The following is a 20,816-nucleotide window of genomic DNA, read 5'->3' on the forward strand; positions in this document are numbered from 1 at the left end:
TTATTTTTCAATGACTTTTATGTGTATTGTCGGAACTGACAATTCATTAATAGCCGGCACTAGCGCTAGCACTTTTAAATGACTTTTTTTTCCTTTAGAAATGCCATTTTGCTCTCGGACTGTTATAAACACGGGAAGCTACTTTACAGGCATACTATAGACACACCCCAGGTACAAAATTTAAAGGAATATTTCACTTTTATTGTTTCACTTTAAGCATTATAAAAAACACTGCTCCCGAAAAAAATGGCCATTTTTAAAACTTTTTTATGCATTGATACATGTCCCATGGGGCAGGACCCAGGTCCCCAAACACTTTTTATGACAATAACTTGCATATTAACCTTTAAAAATAGCACTTTTGATTTCTCCCATAGACTTTTAAAGGGTGTTCCGCGGGTTTCCGTTGTAACGGAATTTGGATCTGAAATTCGTCAACGAAATTTCCATATTTCGTATAAAATTCGGAAGTATAGCAATTCGTATTTCGGATGCTTCCGAATGTACGAACTTTTGGAAATTCGTACGAATTTTCGATTCGTACGAAACTAATCGCACCTGTCTATTAACAGGACAGGTTCCACTCAGAACAGGCCTCGCCATGGTCCACCAAAGAAGTTGAGTGCATGTGCTCAGCGTCATATCCAGAGGTTGTCTTTGGGAAATAGATGTATGAGTGCTGCTAGCATTGCTACAGAGGTTAAAGGGGTGGGGGGTCAGCCTGTCCCAGAAGGAAGCTGCTTTCAAAGATGATGCACAAGAAAGCCTGCAAACAGTTTGCTGAATACAAGCAGACTAAGGACATGGATTACTGGAACCATGTCCTGTGGTCTGATGAGATAAATGAGATAAACTTATTTGGTTCAGATGGTGTCAAGCGTGTGTGGCAGCAACCAGGTGAGGAGTACAAAGACAAGTGTGTCTTGCCTACAGTCAAGCATGGTGGTGGGAGTGTCATGGTCTTGGGGTGCATGAGTGCTGCCGGCACTGGGGAGCTACAGTTCACTGAGGGAACCATGAATGCCAACATGTACTGTGACATGTTGAAGCAAAGCATGATCCCCTCACTTCGGAGACTGGGCCGCAGGGCAGTATTCCAACATGATATCAGCCCCAAACACACCTCCAAGACGACCACTGCCTTGCTAAAGAAGCTGAGGGTAAAGGTGATGGACTGGCCAAGCATTGCTCCAGACCTAAACCCTATTGAGCATCTGTGTGGTACCCTTAAACAGAAGGTGGAGGAGTGCAAGGTCTCTAACATCCACCAGCTCAGTGATGTCGTCATGGAGGAGTGTAAGAGGATTCCAGTGGCAACCTGTGAAGCTCTGGTGAACTCCATGCCCAAGAGAGTTAAGGCAGTGCTGGAAAATAATGGTGGCCACACAAAATATTGACACTTTGGGCCCAATTTGGACATTTTTACTTAGGGGTGTGCTCACTTTTGTTGCCAGCGGTTTAGACAATAATGGCTGTGTGTTTTGAAAGGAAAGCAAATTTACACTGTTATACAAGCTGTTCACTCACTACTTTACATTGTAGCAAAGTGTCATTTCTTCAGGGTTGTCACATGAAAAGATATAATAAAATATTTACAAAAATGTGAGGGGTGTACTCACTTTTGTGAGATACTGTATATATATTTTGACTCCACCTCTATGTTTTTGTATAAACGCTAAATGTGTTTGACTGCGATACATTTTCCTGAAGAAGCAGGCTATGGCCTGTGAAACGCAATCTGCGTCAAAGCTACATTAGGCCTCTCATCCCCTACTGCAGTGGGGTTGGTGAGAATCAAAACTAAGAAGAGCGTTCTTTTGCTTTTTTGATGTTATGTTCGTGGTACATGTGTACATTTTCATGTCTTTAACATTTTAATCCTGTACAATAAATATTTTGATATCCCATTGGTATATTTAAATATACCAATGGGATACTTTTTTTATCCCATTGGTACCGTTACAGTCCTTTCAGTTCTTTTTTTAGGGTTGTTTGTGCAGTACATGTTTTGTGAGTTATAACTACAATAAAACTAACAAACTCTAATCTAATTAAAATCAAACTATTATTCAAAGGAAAAAAATGCAATTATAAAATGTATAATAAATCTTACTTGTAAACCAGGGAAAATGCTTCAGAGCATATTGCAGGACATGGAACCACCTTGATCAAGATGTGTCCAAGGGCTGCTGGGAAATGGGCTTTGGTTACTTTCTCAAACACAGAGCTCAAGGTGTTAACATCAGCCACCTTGTTGTTGATATCGCCTCCTCCTGTATCAAGTATACTACCGCCATGAAGGACAAGAACAAGGACGTGTGTTTTACAGGTGCTTTGTGATGCCATATCCTGTGGGGAAAAAAGCATATTTAAAAACAGATATCACATTTACAATCAGTACATTGTGCTATTTTTGCTGCTGTTCAAGCATGGAAGTAGCTAAACTTCTCTGGGTTGTGATGTAAAATGCAAACCAGAGCTTTAAAGGATCATCAAAGCAGCTGTGTCAAGGAAGTAAGAAACCTTTTGGTGTGAATACTTTTGGCGCTCAACAAGGTAAATTATTTTGACGTGAAATACCAGGGTTATGGCAGCAGATAGATGTCATAACCCTGGTATCTACTTTTCCCTCAGGCCGCCGGCTTTCTGATAAAAGTGATCACCACAACAGTTCCCGGGTGAACGTTACCAATCACTGAGCTCAGGAACCATCTGGCTACGCCAGTGTTTTCTAATAGAGATGAGTGATGGCAAGATGGTGACCGCTCATCTCTACGCCCTTGGAGGACCGGAGCAACATCGACATCACTTCCAGTTCTTGGGTGACGTAAATATGATTTTTTTTTTTTTCTTAAAGCAAAAGTTAAAAAAACGCAAGTAGAGGAGAGCCGAGAGCCGACCACCAGGGATGCCCACCCATGGCGAGCAGGGATGCCCACCTATGACCACCAGGTAAGCCCACTAGAGCCCACCAGGGTTGGCAATCATTGCCCATTAGGGATGGCCCTCTGTGCCCATCAGTGATGCCTGCCAGCGCCTCTGATCAGTGCTGCCTATCAGTGCCATCTGTCAGTGCTGCCCATCAGTGCCCACCAGTGCCACCTATATGTGCCCTCCAGTGCCACCTATCATTGTGATCTATGAGTGCCCATCAGTACCACCTATGAGTGCCCATGAGTGCTGCCTATGAGTGCCCACTATCAGTGCCCATCAGTACTGCCTCATCAGTGCCTGTCAGTACAGCCTGTCAGCCAGTGAACTTCCCAGTGAATGTATGTACAGTGGGGTCATATCAGGGCAAGTCTGATCATTGGAGGAGACCAGGCCGAGTTACTAGCATAGCTAGAGAACTGACCACGGTGTGTTCTCTGCTTAGTATGGTCAGTTTTTAATAGGAAATCAGAGGGACTGGCAAAAACACCAGGGATTTCAGATAAAGGAAACAGTACAAAGAGAACAGGATACTTTCTCATACAAGTACATGGTACAGCAAGCATATATCGGGAATATGAATTCTTGGGGTAACAAACACTTTAAGTGGTGTTAGGGCTAAAAAAAATGCTGACTGGAAGCATTGTACATATTCTGGTAATTGCAGAGTGAGGGAGCAAGATGCTGACTAAAATCCCCATTGCATGGGATTTGCAGTGGGGTCCCCAGAAGTCTTCCTGAGATTAATGGCAGGGGAGAGAGAGCATAAGCAGGCCAGGGTTTTTTGGGAGGCAGTGGACAATATCACCAGTGACTGCTGGCAACCTACATGTGAAGGAGGAGAAGGAGAAAGATCCTGGCAGTAGATGCCTAGAGAGTCGGGTTTTCAGGCAGCCAGGCAAGTGGTGAGCAGCTAATAAGAGGGTGCCAAAAAAGGAAAGGAGTTGAGTAAACACCAAAGAAGCATCTATGATATTAGTTCCAGTATGTGAAACAATAGATATTTGCAAACTGATGAGATGCTAAATAGTGTCATGGAATGCCTCCTCCTCTCCTATGCTTATAGTCAACCTGCTAGTGAAATCTGTGTGGCTATAAAGACTTGCTGAGACACTGTGATGATTATTAATACTAATGTTGTAGCTTTGACGGCCTGATGAGACTTTTACTGAGACTGAAAGTTACATCGTAATCTCTGAATACTATCAAAGACTCTCTGAGGTGCTTTGTGGCTTTAAAGACCTGTTTGGGACATGCTTTGAATGGGAGCTTTTAGAATAAGAGTTGTGTGGCTCACGTGACTCAATCTGGCTCAACTATCTGTACGGCCATAAAAATTCACTGAGACCTTCTGGAGATTTGTAATGCTAGCGCTGTGGTTTTAAAGACCTGTTTGAGACTAAAAACTACATATAATTTTTGTGAACACTATTAAAGAACTCCCAGTAGTGTTCTGTGGCTTTAACAATCTGTTGAAAGTTTGTTTAGATGAAAGGCTACATCTCAATGTTTGTATAACTTTTTAAAGTTACTGAATAGTGGCTTTGGGGCTATAGAGACCTGTTGAAACCTTGCCTAAACTGAGGTTAATTGAATAATCTTTGAGGAATTAATGGTTCTGCAGGCTCTTATTATCTATATACTATATTGCCAAAAGTATTGGGACACCTGCCCTTACACGCACATGAACTTTAATGGCATCCCAGTCTTCGTCCGTAGGGTTCAATATTGAGTTGGGCCACCCTTTGCAACTATAACAGCTTCAATTCTTCTGGGAAAGCTGTCCACAAGGTTTAGAAGAGTGTCTATGGGAATATTTGACCATTCTTCAAGAAGCGCATTTGTGAAGTCAGGCACTGATGTTGGACGAGAAGGCCTGGTTCGCAGTCTCCTCTCTAAATAGGCCCGTCTTTAACATTGATCGGACCCTGGGCAAGCATTTTATTGGGCCCCCCCTCCATGGGCTGACTCTGACCCCCCACCATGCAATTTCACTATCCACCTGCTCTGAGACATACAATAAATAGCCTACTAAACTCAAAATCAGCTTACTGCAGCAGATAAGGCAGCAATGGCAATTGGTTGCCAAAGGTTACAGCATATCATTACCACTCACTGACTGGTTGCCAGCAGGTACAGCACACATTAAGGCTCACTGATTAGTTGCTAAGGGTTACAGTACATCATTACTACTCACCCATTGGTCGCTAGAGGTTACTGCTAATTATTACTGCTCGCTGATTTGTTATTAGGGGTTACTTCACATCTTTGCCCCACCCTATTAGATTGTAAGCTCTTCTGAGCAGGGCCTTCTTAATCCTCTTGTATTTTATTGTATTATAACTGTATTGTCTCCCTTTTATATTGTAAAGCGCTGCATAAACTGTTGGCACTATATAAATCCTGAATAATAATAATCTTTACTGCAAATTGGTTGCTAGAAATTACTGCACATTATTACTGCTCACTGATTGGTTGCTAGAGATTACTGCACATCATTACTGCAAACTAATTGGTTGCTATAGGTTACTGCACATCATTACTGCTAACTGATCGATTGGTTGCTAGATAGATTATGCTACAAAAACACAACAGTCCCCTTTCCACAGTAAAAATGTTCTCTTGCAGCAGAATTTAATATGTGGCAGAAAAGATGGGGTTAATGAAGCCAACCAGGAGTACATTCAAAACAGTACTGTCAATAGGCAAAGCAAGCAGAGAGGCAGAGATCTGGTGATAATTCAGTGGCTAAAGCAGTGAAAGTTCAGTACAGCAGGGCATTCGGATTGTTAATGACACAAAACTAACATACCAGCTGTCCGCTCATTCGAGCCAACTGACCAGTAGGCAGAGGGGTAGAGAAGGGCAATGAAAAACCAAGCAAATGTTCTCATTCAGATGCAACTCCTGCCATCCATCAACTTTCTGCTCATCCATGCCGCCTATGTCATTGCCTCCTCATAGCGATCCTCCCTCACTCCTCTGGCCCCTGTCACTGCTCCTCAGTGTGTCTCTCCATCCAGCCAGCTCTGCTGTCAGGCATGGACACCGCCGCTTACTGATTACCTGCAGCTGCTTATGTGACAGGAATGGATTGTTAGGATTTTGGGCCCCACAGCATTGACAGGGCCCTGGGCAGGTGACCCTTTTGCCCTGCCTTAAAGACGGCCCTGGCTCTAATTCATCCCACAGGTGTTCTATCGGGTTGAGGTCAGGACTCTTTACGGATCTTGCTTTGTGCACTGGTGTGCAGCAATCTTGAAACAGGAAGGGGCAATCCCAAAATTGTTCCCACAAAGTTGAGAGCATGAAATTGTGCAAAATGTCTTGGTATGCTGACATCTTAAGAGTTCCCTTCACTGGAACTAAGGGGCCAAGCCCAACCCCTGAAAACGAACCCCAGATCATAATCCCCCCTCCACCAAATGATTTGGACCAGTACACAGAGCAAGGTCCATAAAGACATGGATGAGCAAGTTTGGGGTGGAGGAACTTGGCTGGCCTGCAAAGAGTCCTAACCTCAACCCGATAAAACACCTTTGGGATAAATTAGAGTGGAGACTGCGAGCCAGGCCTTCTCGTCCACATCAGTGCCTGACCTCATAAATGCGCTTCTAAAAGAATGGTCAAACCTTCCCATAGACACATTTCTAAACCTTGTGGAAAGCTGTCCCAGAAGAGTTGAAGCTGTTTTAGCTGCAAAGGGTGGGCCAACTCAATATTGAACCCTACGTACTAAGACTGGGATGCCATTAAAATTCATGTGCGTGTAAGGGCATACATCCCAATACTTTTGACAATATTGTGTGTGTGTGTGTGTGTGTGTGTGTGTGTGTGTGTGTGTGTGTGTATAAATATATAATTTTTTTTTTTTTTTTTTTGCCTCCCTAGCTTAGATACAATCAATGAGCTCATAAAAATGGCTGATCCTGCTCCATGATTGATGATACATTCAATGAGAAAAAAATCAATACAAAATAGTGAAAATTATAACAACAACTCAGGTAGTCAATAATTTAAAACAAAACAAATAAGGAGATAAGTACAGCGCTGCGCTAGACCAAAAAAGAACACTAGGATAGCAGCTAACACACCTATAGACTCAAGGCAAAAAATAACAACAAAAATAAAAGTGTAGCGCTATATACTAGACAGACGTATAAATCAAAAAAACCCCAACCCATAAGTGCATACAAACAGTAAGTAAAAACCTTATCACACCTTGTATGACCATAAATATGGATTGCACAATAAAGTAACACTGTGTTATTCAGCAAAACAGTTAGGTAAAACAGTAAATGATAAACCTTAATTGACAAATATAGACAATAACTAATATATGGAAAACCGTGAGGGTTCAGCAAATCTAACACCTAAATTAATGCAGAAAAAATCCTGAAACATAACAGTCCACAATATAAGTTTGTAGAAAAATTGTGAAAGAAAAAACCACCACCAAAAGTCTATGGAGGTTGCACGTTAAAAATGATGGAAATATAACTCCCAGGTTCGTAAGTAGATAAATTTCACCAAATCTGGCAGGTAAGTAGACAGTGAAGGAACCACAAATGAACAGAGGGTCTAGATCGGTGCCGGGGCCATCACCAGAAACATCAAGAGGCTTACCGGAACTTAATGACTTGAAAAGACATACGTCATACAAGTCAAAAAAGCTAATTGACCAACCGGTCTGAGCAATGTATCTTGTCAAATGTCGTCAGCATACAGTAGGAAGGGGGGTATCAGCGCAGCTTCCACATCCATAGGCAATCCGACATAGGCCAAACGAGTATTCATATCCCATGCGAGGAGTAAAAAAACTCACATAGCGTGATAACGTTTAAAACACTGGTTTATTAAAATAATTAAAAACAAACTCACATATTAGAAGATCAGAAACAGCTCAAACATCATATAGCGGCAATCGTGAGGGGTCCACTCAACATGTTTCAGCTGAGAAGCCGTCATCTGGTTGGTCAATAAGCCTTTTTGACTTGTATGACGTATGTCTTTTCAAGTCATTACGTTCCGGTAAGCCTCTTGATGTTTCTGGTGATGGCCCCGGCACCGATCTAGACCCTCTGTTCATGCGGTTCCTTCACTGTCTACTTACCTGCCAGATTTGGTGAAATTTATCTACTTACGAACCTGGGAGTTATATTTCCATCATTTTTAACGTGCAACCTCCATAGACTTTTTGTAGTCGTTTTTTCTTTCACAATTTTTCTACAAACTTATATTGTGGACTGTTATGTTTCAGGATTTTTTCTGTATTAATTTAGGTGTTAGATTTGCTGAACCGTCACGGTTTTCCAAATATTAGTTATTGTCTATATTTGTCAATTAAGGTTTATAATTTACTGTTTTACCTAACTGTTTTGCTGAATAACACAGTGTTACTTTATTGTGCAATCCATATTTATGGTCATACAAGGTGTGATAAGGTTTTTACTTACTGTTTGTATGCACTTATGGGTTGGGGTTTTTTGATTTATACGTCTGTCTAGTATATAGCGCTACGCTTTTATTTTTGTTAACAATTTAAAACGAATTAAGGAAAATGTACAAAAAGACATGGGAGAGCTAAACAAAAAATTGTTTAAGAATGGTAGAGGCAGATTCAATAATGTGTGCCCTTAAAGGCCAGTAATTCACTATGAAAGTCTTCTAACAAAATTATGCTGGATTATTATCAAGACATAAAAATATCAAACTAATGGGCCTACCACAGTGTAGGCAAGAAACTGGAATCATTTTTACCAGAACATTACCTAAATGATTGGCTATGAAAAAAAAAAATGTCCAAATCCAGCGCAGCACAGTGACTTAATGGTTAGCACTACTGCCTTGCAGCATTAGGGTCATTGGGTTGAATCCGAACCACGACACTACCTGCATGGAGTTTGCATGTTCCTCTTGTATTGAGTGGGCTTCCTCCTACACACAATGCTGGTAAATTAATTGGCTCCTGTATATGTATGCATGTGAGGGTGTGATCATAAATTGTAAGCTCCTTGAGGACAGGGACTGATGTGAATGTACAATATATGTAAAAGCCCTGTGTAAATTGTTGCTGCTATATAAATACCTGAAATAAATCAAGAAGGCCTTTTGCTGAAAAAAAACGACAGACTCTTCAGGAGAAATTGAGTCAATATAGATATTATTCCAAGCTGCAGTGGTTTAACTGCTTGCTGACCGCCGGCTGTCAATTGACGGCCAGGCGGCGCAGCTCTCTTTGCGGGCGAGCGTCATATGACGACCTTGCTTTCCCGGCCCACCAGGGGGCGCGCGCCCGCCGTGTCGCTGGGCACCCGGTGCGCGTGCCCGTCGGCTGCGCTGACCGCCGGGCACCCGCGATTGCCGGTAACACAGCAGGACCGTGGATCTGTGTGTGTAAACACACAGATCCACAGTCCTGTCAGAGGAGAGGAGACCGATGGTATGTTCCCAGTACAGAGGAACACTGATCGGTCTCCTCCCCTAGTGAGTCCCCTCCCCCTACAGTTAGAAACACTCCCTAGCAAACACAGTTAACCCCTCGATCACCACCTAGTGTTAACCCCTTCCCTGCCAGTCACATTTATACAGTAATCAGTGCATTTTTATAGCAGAGGATCGCTGTATAAATGTGAATGGTCCTAAAAATGTGTCAAAAGTGTCCGATGTGTCCGCCGCAATATCGCAGTCAAGATAAAAATCACGGATCGCCGCCATTACTAGTAAATAAATAAATAAATAAATAAATAAATAAATAAAAATGTCATAAATCTATCCCCTATTTTGTAGACGTTATAACTTTTGCGCAAACCAATCAATATACGCTTATTGCGATTTTTTTTTACCAAAAATATGTAGAAGAATACATATCGGCCTAAACTGAAGAAAAAAATTGTTTTAAAGGAAAAAAAATGGATATTTATTATCGCAAAAAGTAAAAAATATTGTGTTTTTTTTCAAACTTGTCACTCTTCTTTTGTTTATAGCGCAAAAAATAAAAACCACAGAGGTGATCAAATACCACCAAAAGAAAGTTCTATTTGTGGGGAAAAGATGATAACAATTTCATCTGGGTACAGTGTTGTATGACCGCGCAATTGTCATTCAAAGTGCGACAGCGCTGAAAGCTGAAAAATGGCTTGGGCAGGAAGGGGGTGAAAATGCACTGTATTGAAGTGGTTAAAAAAAGGAAACTTTTTACTTCTGTTTGCAAATGTTTGGCAGAGCAGGACAAGAGGTTTCCCTTATTATATCCAGTCAGATTACACCAAGAGAATGAACAAGGCCTGGCTTTCTCTGAGAATATGGTAGATACATTATTTCTGGGAGTATCTAGAAGGTGGATTTCAACTGTATTTTGTAGAATGTGGGTGGTCTTCACTCACATAATAAAGTTATGTGCCAAGGATAAAAGCTGATACCTTATGTTTACAGGAGACACACTTTCTGGGTATGTAAAGCCAAAACTTTGTAACAGAAAAACGTTCAATGTGGACACCAGTTTACTGTCTCAGAGGGAATTTCATATCATTTCAGAGAGATTTTTTCTCTCTGCTATGTTTTCAAGACAGGAATTAAAGGGAAATTAAATCCAATAATAAAAATAAATGAATAAAAAAACGAAAAAACACAGGTTTAGGGCATTTGGCTTCTTAGTGATAACAACCGATGCGTGCTAAAAGCCACTCGATTTCTATCCTAAAGGAGCGGGAGGGACATCCCCGTCCCCCCCGCCACCTTCCGCCGCTCTTCCCGGGCCTCCTGTCCCACCGGGAGACCTGCGCCACCACTCAGCACGTCCACTGCCTAGGCTGAGACCCGCACACAGCTGGATTTGGCTTTGATCGGGTCTCCAATGCAAAATCCCAGAAGCGACGTCACAACATCACTTCCGCTTTCCTCGGCTGCCAATGGCGCAGGTTTTTTAAAAAATTACAGTATTCAGAAACGCTGATTTTGCTGATCTGAATACTTTTAAGTGCAAAGGAGAGATTTGGGTCTTTTAGACACCAGATCCCTCCACAAAGAGTACCTGTCACCACCTATTGCTGTCACAAGGGATGACAGCAATAATTCTAGTAAAACACCTCCTCTGTAATTCTAACTTTAATTTTTTTTAAAGCATTTCATAAAGCCATTTCACGAGTGTGCGCAATTTCAAAGCATGACATGTTAGGTATCTATTTACTCAGCGTAACATCATCTTTCACATTATACAAAAAAATTGGGCTAACTTCACTGTTTTTTTTTTTTTTTTTAATTCATGAAAGTGCCTTTTTTCCAAAAAAAATGCATTTGAAAGACTAGGGGAATACTGTGTGACATAAAACATTTTTTAACGATTGCCATTTTATTATCTAGGGTCTCTGCTATATATATATATAAAATGTCTGGGGGTTCTAAGTCCTTTTCTTGCAAAAAATACAGATTTTAACTTGTAAGCAATAAATGTCAGAAATAGGCTTAGGCATGAAAGGGTTCAAATACAGTATGCTCTAGAGTAAAATCCCAGATGCTTGCCCAGGGAACCACAAGTGGCATGCACCAGCAGCCACAAAGTGAATGGCTGCATCTGGTATGCGCCGATGCTGTCAGCGTATGACATACTATGACATAAAAAAGATGTCATAGTATGTCCATCTTCAATCACGCCGCTTGATGGACCTGAAAAATAGAAAAAAAACCTGAAGTACTCCGCCTCCATGGGAGGGCTCCCACCGACTGCTTTTTTTTCACTGTGATGGCTGTTATATAGGCAAGGGTGGCCGCTGATATATATATATATATATATATATATATATATATATATATATATATACACACACACACACAGTTTAGTCAGAGTAGTATAGACTATATACAGTGCAGGTAGTGCATATATATATATATATATATATATATATATATATATATATATATATACATATATATATAAAAACTCTGCATTCAGTGTAGACTATATATAGTGCAGGCAGTCTAGTATATATATACAGTGCAGGCAGTCTAGTATATATAATGTAGAGAGTCAGCCTGGGGCAGGGTTAAGAAGGGTTTAATTGAAGGCAGGTACTTCCCCTTCAGACCTGCCTATTGCCAGCAGGGCTGAAAGTGTCCGAGGGAGAGCTGTTTGACTAGGAGTGAGAGGCACAGCAGCACGCTGTGTAAAAAGATCCTTTGCTGGATTGTGTACCTGCTGGTATGAGCTAAACTGCATAAAAGACTGTAGCTGCGGCTAGAGCTGTGTACTGTGAATACCAGCCTGTTGGCTGCAGAGACTGAACTTTTCCCAGACGTGCACCTGTGTTACAAGACAAGCCTGTTATTTCTTCTGTTTGTTTTGCCATTTTGCTGAATAAAGCTATTTTTATTTTACTGGACTGTCTGAGCTGGCTTTTCACCCCTCTGATCCCTTACAAATTGGTGGAGGAATGCATTGGGCAGTTAGAGAGGTGCAGGCCAATCCCATGTCCTGGGTTAAAGCTGCACAGGCTGTGAAGTCTTCAGAACAAGGCATGGAGGAGCTAATTAAACAGTTAGCAATGGCTAACATTCAGGCAGTCGCTGTGCAACAGGAAACAAACCACTTACTGGCTGAACTGTTAGCAAAAGGCGGTGACCCAGCAGGCTGAAATGATAAAAGGTGACCCCGCTGTAAAGAGTGACCCCCGGAAGGCAGTGCAGCAAACCCTGCAAAAGATGACAGCCTCAGACAATGTGGAAGCATACCTGGCAATATTTGAGCGGGTTGCAGCAAGGGAAAGTCTGCCAGATAAAGACTGAGCAGATGTACTGGCTCCTTTTCTGACCGCAGACCCCCAACAAGCATACTGTGACTTGGCCCCTGGGTCAGCATGGGACTATAAGCTCCTGAAAACAGAAATCCTAGCCAGGCTGGTAGTGACTGTCGCTTTAAGGGCGAACCAAGCCCATGGCTGGCGCTTTGACAAGGCTAAGCCTGCCCGTGCGCAGCTGTACCACCTGATGAAATTGTTCCAGGACTGGCTGAAACCTGAGGAAAAGACACCCACTCAGATTGTGGAAAGAGTCGCACTGGACCATTTCCTGCATGGGCCAGTCCGACCCTCGGTCCCTGGATGAGATGGCTGCTGCGGTTGAGCGCTACAGTTGTGCGTAAAATTTCCAGGAGAGCCCCTCTGTCACCAGAGAGCTGTCCCGTTCCAAAGAAGTGCATTCCAGCACCAGGATGGCACCCATTGATCGCATGGTGGCTGCTCGGGTGCATATTACAACTACCAGGAGCACCCCAGGACCAAAGCTTCCGGAGAACCAACAGGGGGAACCCTGTGAGGTTCGCTGTTGGTCCTGCCATTAACTGGGTCAGCTGGCAGCCCAGTGCCCAAGACGGGAAGAAACAATGGAGTGCGTCATGGATCGTCGCCGCTCCATGTATGCCAATGCTTTATGTGCTGCAACCAGCCTGAATCCGCACGAGTGTGTGGTGCGGGTCAATGGACAGGAGGTGGTAACACTCCTTGACTCTGGGAGTGTCATTACCCTGCTCCGAGTGGATGGGTTGCAAACAAAGCTGGTACCAAGGGAACAGGTCAGGGTTATCTGTGTGCATGGTGATGTTAAAAACTATCCAGTGGCCTATGTGACCCTGTGTACACCAGCAGGAACTGCTACACTAAAAGTTGGGGTGGTCCCGGGATTACCTCATGACTTACTAATCGAGCGAGACTGCCTCATGTTTTGGGACTTGTATGAGCAAAGGCTCAAAGATTCAGGGATTTCCCCCAAAAAGCAAGTACCCACAGAGGTGGTAAATAATACTGTGTTGCAGGAGGTTATTACGGAGGATCAGTACCAGGTTGCTGAACCTACAGGAAGTGAGCCTGGTCCCCTGTAGGTGTTTACGGGATTGGAAGCAGAAAGTACCTCCTCTGAGGCAGATATGTCAGATCTCGGTGGCTCCCGTTAAGATTTCCTTAGTGCTCAGATGAGGGACCCCACTATGATCCCCACCAGGGAACAGGCCACAGTCTTAAACAGTGAACCACAGCACCCTGGGGCGGATGAGCAGTTCCCCCATTTTTCTGTGAATCACGACTTGTTGTACCAAGTAACTAAAGTCAATGATGAAGTGTTGGAACAACTGGTGATACCCAAACCTTTTAGGTCAAAGGTGTTAAATTTGGCTCATAGTCATGTACTTGGGGGTCACCTTGGAGTGGCTAAAACTCAGGAACGGTTTTTACAGCGTTTTTATTGGCCCGGTGTATATCGGGAAATTAAGGACTACTGTGAGTCCTGCCCCACCTGTCAAAAGAACCGTTCCAATACCCTATTTTTGCAGTGCACTGGTACCGCTTCCAATTATCAAGGTTCCCTTTGATCGCATAGCCATGAACTTGGTGGGCCTCTTACCCAAGTCAGCTAGGGGACACCAATACATTTTAGTTGTCCTTGACAATGCCACCAGGTATCCGGAAGCAGTCCCTTTAAGAAATTGCTCATTCAAGGTCATCGCACGGGAGTTGTTTCAGATGTTCATTTAAAAACAGGGCTCCCATCCGAGATCTTGACGGATCAAGGTACACGCTTCATGTCTAAGGTGATGAAGGAGCTCTGTCAACTGTTTAAAATTAAACAACTGCGGACCTCGGTGTATCATCCACAAACTGATGGGTTAATGGAGCGATTCACTAAACCTTGAAGGGAATGTTAAAAAAGGCGGTTGGGGAAGATGGTTCGGAATGGGATTGTTTGTTACCTCCCTTGCTGTTTGCTATAAGAGAGGTACCCCAGGTCTCCAAGGGACTCACCCCTTTGAGCTATTTTATGGGAGACACTCCCGTGGACTACTGGATAAAAGGAAAGAGACATGAGAACAAGAATCTTCCCTGTATCGGAGTGTGCTAGAGCACATATCCCAAATGCAGGATCGGATAACAAAAGTTATGCCCATAGTTCGGGAACATTTGCGAACATCGGGACCATCCCTACTGCTTACGCTGGATGTCTGCTCATTCTAACATTGTGCAAACATTAGCAGTGTGCATCCACAGAAATCAATCATATTTCAACTTTTGTTAAACAGCTCAGTGTAAGCTGCTAAATGACAATGTCAGACATTGAACATTCCAGTTTTTCTAGATGCGCCGCATGCTTTACATGAACATATTTATTATATTTATATATTGTATATTGTATATATCTTAAGAATCTATTTTAAAATAAAAATATAAAAGGTATAATGTTCTTACCTCATTGTCCTCATGTATCTCAAAACTGCTCTGCCTGGGGCATCTGTGTTTTCTCCCATGAACTCGGTAAAGTTCAGCTATTTACCCAAAAAAAAAAAAATATATTAATGGGGTGATAATCAGGTTATAAAGGCATCCATTGTTTTAACTTATAATATACATATTGTTATCATAAAAGTTCATACAAATAAGGCTTTACATGCAAAGTGCTATTAGTCTGTGTTGACTTGAATCACTGGGAACAAAATCGGAATAAAACCCTTATAGCGTATCAGCACCACTCTATTCGAACTGCTCAAAATGAAATGTTGACTAGACTTGGCACAGACCTTAGAGTAGAACTAAAGCAAACTTTTTTTTTACTCTTGGATGGAGTGGAGAGAGACTAGAACCTATGTCAGGTTTTTATTGCTGTCTGTGTCCTACTTGGAGAGATTCGCCCTCTCTATTTGTCCTTATGACCATTATGACCAAGAGTGAAAGAGAATGAAAATGTTAAATTTTGAGTCACCACCAAACCAGTAATAGAGGAGAAATCATTCAGTGGGGACACATTTGTCCTGATGACCGATGACAACCAGGGATTCCTTCACTTTGGAGGGATTTCCTCTCTCTTCCTGTTTTGGCAACGGGACAGAAGTGAAGCGAAATCTTCCCAATGGGACACAGATGGCAAAAAAAATCTCCTCCTTTATCCAAAAAAAAAAGGTTCAGTTCTACTTTGACATATGGCAATAAATCCAAGCCTCCAGAAACTTCAGTGAATACATCAATTTACATCACATCAACATGATATAAACATGACTCAATAAAAGTGCAAAAGAGTTCTAAATATATCTAACAAAGTCCCAAACGATGTGTTTGATTATACTGATTGGACTTGATTAGGAAAGCCACACACCTGTCTATATAAAACCTTACAGCTCACAGTGCATGTCAGAGCAAATGAGAATCATGAGGTCAAAGGAACTGCCTGAAGAGCTCAGAGACAGAATTGTGGCAAGGCCACACAGCTCAGGAGGCCAGATGGAAGGTGAACGCCCATCTGCCTCCGTCCGAACACAGCTGACAGCATTCAGCTGCGATGGCTGACTGGATGGCAATTAGATATAACTCACACGGCAGCACATTTCTGACATCCGCTCTAAGGAAGCTGGATGTCAGGACGCTGTGCTCTTGTGGCTGAACGAATTCCCCAAGGTATCCACTAAAACTTTAATTACTGTCAGTTAAAATCTCTCTTCTTTATATTTTTGCTAAGAGTACTATGTTAATGCATATTTAATGGAACTTCATTCCCCATGACCTTTGTTTGCCTTTTTAGTATAGTCAGTCATTTTCTTCAAATAAAACAAATCTAGGCTTTGGTCTTGTAATGCCAGTTTGCTGGACTGGATGTGAGGGCTGGATGGCTCTCTCACCCTATCCACCGGATGAACAAAGCACATATACTCCTTTTCTATATTGCTGATAATACTTTCATGTGTCTCTTTGGGGACATATAATCCCTTTTGGGGACACATGAAATAAATATATTCTCATGTAATTACTATCTTAATTCTATGCACTCCAAGGTGACCATATAGCTTACTTGCTGTTTGTTACATAGGTCAACTGGCAGGTTTAAAAAGACCTCTATACACCCTATAAGAGCCTCTATGTCCCTACTTTGGACTACTACATGATTCAGGTAGTATGTCTTCATGCTCAACATCTTGGTATAATTTTTTACCCCAGATAGTAGGATAAACAGTTTCACTATCTTCTATTTCTAGGTTGCCTTTCTCAACCTTTGGCCTCATTGCTCTTATTTGTCTAAAATCTCATGGTCGGAGGAATAAAAAAACCTCTAAGGGGCTATTGAGACGCAACTTTTGAGACACAGTCCTTTTTATAACCATCTTGATTTTAAAGATATTTCAATGGAATGTTCACCTGTGACACCACCATAGTATATGTAAGTCTACCAGATATTGGATACTGTATCTATCATAAACATTCTATTGAAAACAAACTATGTTTATTGATATTTAAGTATTTCTCTATAATCTTATAAACATACAATCTGTTTCCTAACAGACACCCCTGAGGAAAGGAAATAAACTGAAATGCGTCGAGTAAAAGACAATACTGGGCATTATGCTTGGATTATGGTGGGTTATGGATTATGGTGTTTCTGGACACAGATTTGTATAAATTCCATGTCTCTGTTTATGTGAAAATGTGTTTAAACTTATTTTGTTAAATAAATATTGTTTGTTACAAAAATATACATTTTTTTCTATATTTTTCTCAATACATAAGTGCCTAAGTCTGCTTAGGGGTATTCATTTTGTTTCTAACAATGACAAAAAAATATTCCAATAAAGTGCCCCAGTGCTTTAGTGAATCCCAGACATGTAACGCTGCTTACCAAATATAATAGATCTCAGTCTTTCTTAATTACTGAAATACAATCAAATGATTTTACTTTAATTTGCCTTTTTTATAGCACTCATTCAAATGTGTCCATAAGCCTGCCGGCATTTTAGAAGAGGCTATGTAAGGGCAAGTTGGGTTGCAGCAGTGACATTTCTAGGTACACATAGTCAATTACGAAAGGCAAATCCACTTTGCACTACAAGTGCAAACTACAAGTGCAAAGTTCACTTGAAATTGCACTGAAAGTGCACTTGGAAGTGCAGTCGCTGTAAATCTGAGGGGTAGATCTGAAATGAGGGGAAGCTCTGCTGATTTTATTATCCAATCATGTGCAAGCTAAAATGCTGTTTTTTATTTTCCTTGCATGTCCCCCTCTCGGATCTACAGTGACTGCACTTCCAAGTGCACTTTCAGTGCAATTTCAAGTGCACTTGTAGTTTGCACTTGTAGTGCAAAGTGGATTTGCCTTTAGTAAATAACCCCTATAGAGTAATTGTATGTGTCTTGGCAAAAAGAGCTATAAAAACTCCTACTGAGAAGATCTACAGCAATAGCATATAAAGCAACCAACACTGTAAGGGGAAGTTTGCATTACCAAAGAGCATCCTAAAGCCCCATACACACTATTAGATTTTCTGCAGATTTTTGTCTCCAGATTTACCAAAACCATATAATATGAGGTCAAACCTTTCAATTTGTATGCAATTTGTATGCAATCAGGCAGGCCCTTAAATACATGGTTTTGGTAAATATGAAGACAAAAATCTGCAGAAAATCTAATAGTGTGTATGGGGGCTTAGAAATACAGCTATATCTTTGTCTGTGTTATGTGAGTATTTGCGTTTAGTCATCCTGATTGCAGCATGTTGAAACCTCAACCACACAGATCACCCATCATCATTGTCACACCCAAAGTCTGAGCTTTGCACTCAGTTGCAGGTCCATAAGTACTGATTTGTCTTCCACACAGAACAATTCTCTACATGAACAGGGGTAGACGTTCTAGACAAATCAGATAGTTCTTTATTAGAATTTGCAATTGCCAAATTCTGTTGGCTGCAATCATCCTTCAAACTCACAGATTGTGCAAAATGCAACAAAACTGGACATTTTCATTCAGCCCACTCACTGCACGTACATTTTGATTTGAAGGTAAAGCCATTTATACTTAATATAGGATTTTTAGCAATAAGTTATGTTTAAAAAGGCTAAACCAATCATGCATGGGTTCTTTTACCATAGCATCGTTCAACCCAGAAGACTCAGGTAAACCTGTGAATACAGAGTGTCTTAGCCCTGCCGTGAGAATTGTGTCTGTTCTCTGCATCATCCAGGTGACAGTGGCTCCATGTCATAAGAGTGGCCGCGCATTCAAAATAGAGGTCTGCCGCCACAGTATGGTGTTAAAGGTCCGTCAATGCAGTCAAGCCCCCTTTACTCAGAAAGAACGATTGAGAAACACGTTTGTGCCATCACCCAACATCAGGAGAAGACCAAAGAGAAAGAGGACCCTGAGAGTCAACTGACTGCATAATATACAGTATATCTGGTGGATGCCTCAAGAGAACTAGAGGGCCACAGAGGGGGGGGGGGGGGTTGAGACATGATTAGGCCCTTTGTTTTGTGGAGTGAAACACGTTGGAGCGGGAGGTGGACAAGCAAGACTGTGGGGGTTTATGATATTAAAGCCAATTTTAGATTTTAGGTGGTGGTGACTTCATCCATGTGTTGCCTGTGCATTTCTACTTGATTTTAATTAAGTTATAGCTTCATTTTGGCTATGGTATAACAATATTTTGGCTACAGCTTCACTTTGGTGAGCCTGTGCTTTGCCCATTATTGAAACTGCCACATAACAACTTATCAGGGTAGAGGAACATCTTTCCATAGTCTACAGCAGTTTATAATTATCTTTTTTTTGCCCAGGGAGGTCATGTACCCAGTAATTCCAGGTATGAGGGAGCATTTTTCCTCCCATGTAACAGCGCAGATGCATGGCCTGTATTGGCTACACACAGGCTCACCAACCAGTCTAAATTTTTTTTTTTATCACAGTACTTTATCAAGGATATTCTGTAAAATGGGAGGAAAAAAAACTGATGGTGTTTTTCTGAACCAATTAATTGTGAACTAAGATTGTTTTTTCATAGATTAAAATGAAATGAAACCAATTGGCTGGAGGCTTCTCCTTTCTCATACTATGGCAGCGATGGCGAACCTTGGCACCCCAGATGTTTTGGAACTACATTTCCCATGATGCTCAACTACACTGCAGAGTGCATGAGGTTCATGGGAAATGTAGTTTCAAAACATCTGGGGTGCCAAGGTTCGCCATCACTGTACTATGGCATAAGCTATCAATTAAAATATAATATATATACTGTAGATATTACCATAAAAAAAAATCAAAATCATTTTAAGTATAAATATGTTTCACTTTTCATATTTAAAGATTTCAAGATTAAAATGAGAAATACTAAATGATAAAACAGGCATTTATCTGCCACCATCAGAATTTTGATACCTTTTAAATGTTAGATTTTATTTGTTTACTCAATTACTGAGATCTTTTTATAAAAAGGCCACTTCTAATATGTGTTGTGGCAAGAAGAGGTTTCTGTAGAAACATGATTGGGGATTTACAGAAGAGAGTGGGGATTTGCAATGGTACGAGCTTGGCACACACATGAAATATCACCTGACATTTGAATGTGCTGAATAGCTCAGTTATGGCAGCCTAAGAGAGATGGAGGTAAGCTCAGACACACGTGAAACACCACATGACATTTTACATGTATTGGTACCATTGGAGCTGCTCTGAGTTCTGAAAATCTCAGTCACAAGCTCTGGCACTTTTAACATGTAAAGCTTTGCAAAAAAAATAAACATATTTGCTGCACCAGTATGGTCCACAAGCCTAACAGTTGCTAGGAAGTACCTCATGAGTCAAGATTGGTGGAGCAAACAAGATAAATATAACCATAACTATAAATATAACTACAACATCAGAAACGGCAGGTCAGCTTTACTGTCATGGTACTGACAACATTCTGCTTGGTTGAATTAAATTGCAAATGTGTATATACCGGAAGTATTTTGTCATGTATCACAAGGAGTTTTATTTCTGAGCAGTGTACTGTGAAATAGATTTTCTTGCACAATGCACAATTTCAGCTATACTGATTTTATGTTATAGGAGAGAAAAAAAGGAGAAAGAAGACATAGTAAACCTGTTTT

At 41.4% G+C, this 20,816-nt stretch overlaps 1 protein-coding gene across 1 annotated transcript in view; it reads right to left on the minus strand.

Annotated features, from left to right (window-relative positions):
- The window catches only part of PITPNM3 (PITPNM family member 3), a 1,020,867-nt gene that overhangs the window by 358,490 nt on the left and 641,561 nt on the right, over window positions 1-20,816 (minus strand). The window contains exons 4-5 of the mRNA XM_073616741.1: window positions 15,159-15,235; window positions 2,114-2,349 (exon numbers count right to left, since the gene is read on the minus strand). Coding sequence (XP_073472842.1) covers window positions 2,114-2,349; window positions 15,159-15,235 — 313 coding nt within the window. The remainder of the gene's footprint in view (window positions 1-2,113; window positions 2,350-15,158; window positions 15,236-20,816) is intronic.

The sequence above is a fragment of the Aquarana catesbeiana genome, linkage group LG02 (genome assembly GCF_042186555.1).
Source record: "Aquarana catesbeiana isolate 2022-GZ linkage group LG02, ASM4218655v1, whole genome shotgun sequence".
Taxonomy (NCBI): Eukaryota; Metazoa; Chordata; class Amphibia; order Anura; family Ranidae; genus Aquarana; species Aquarana catesbeiana.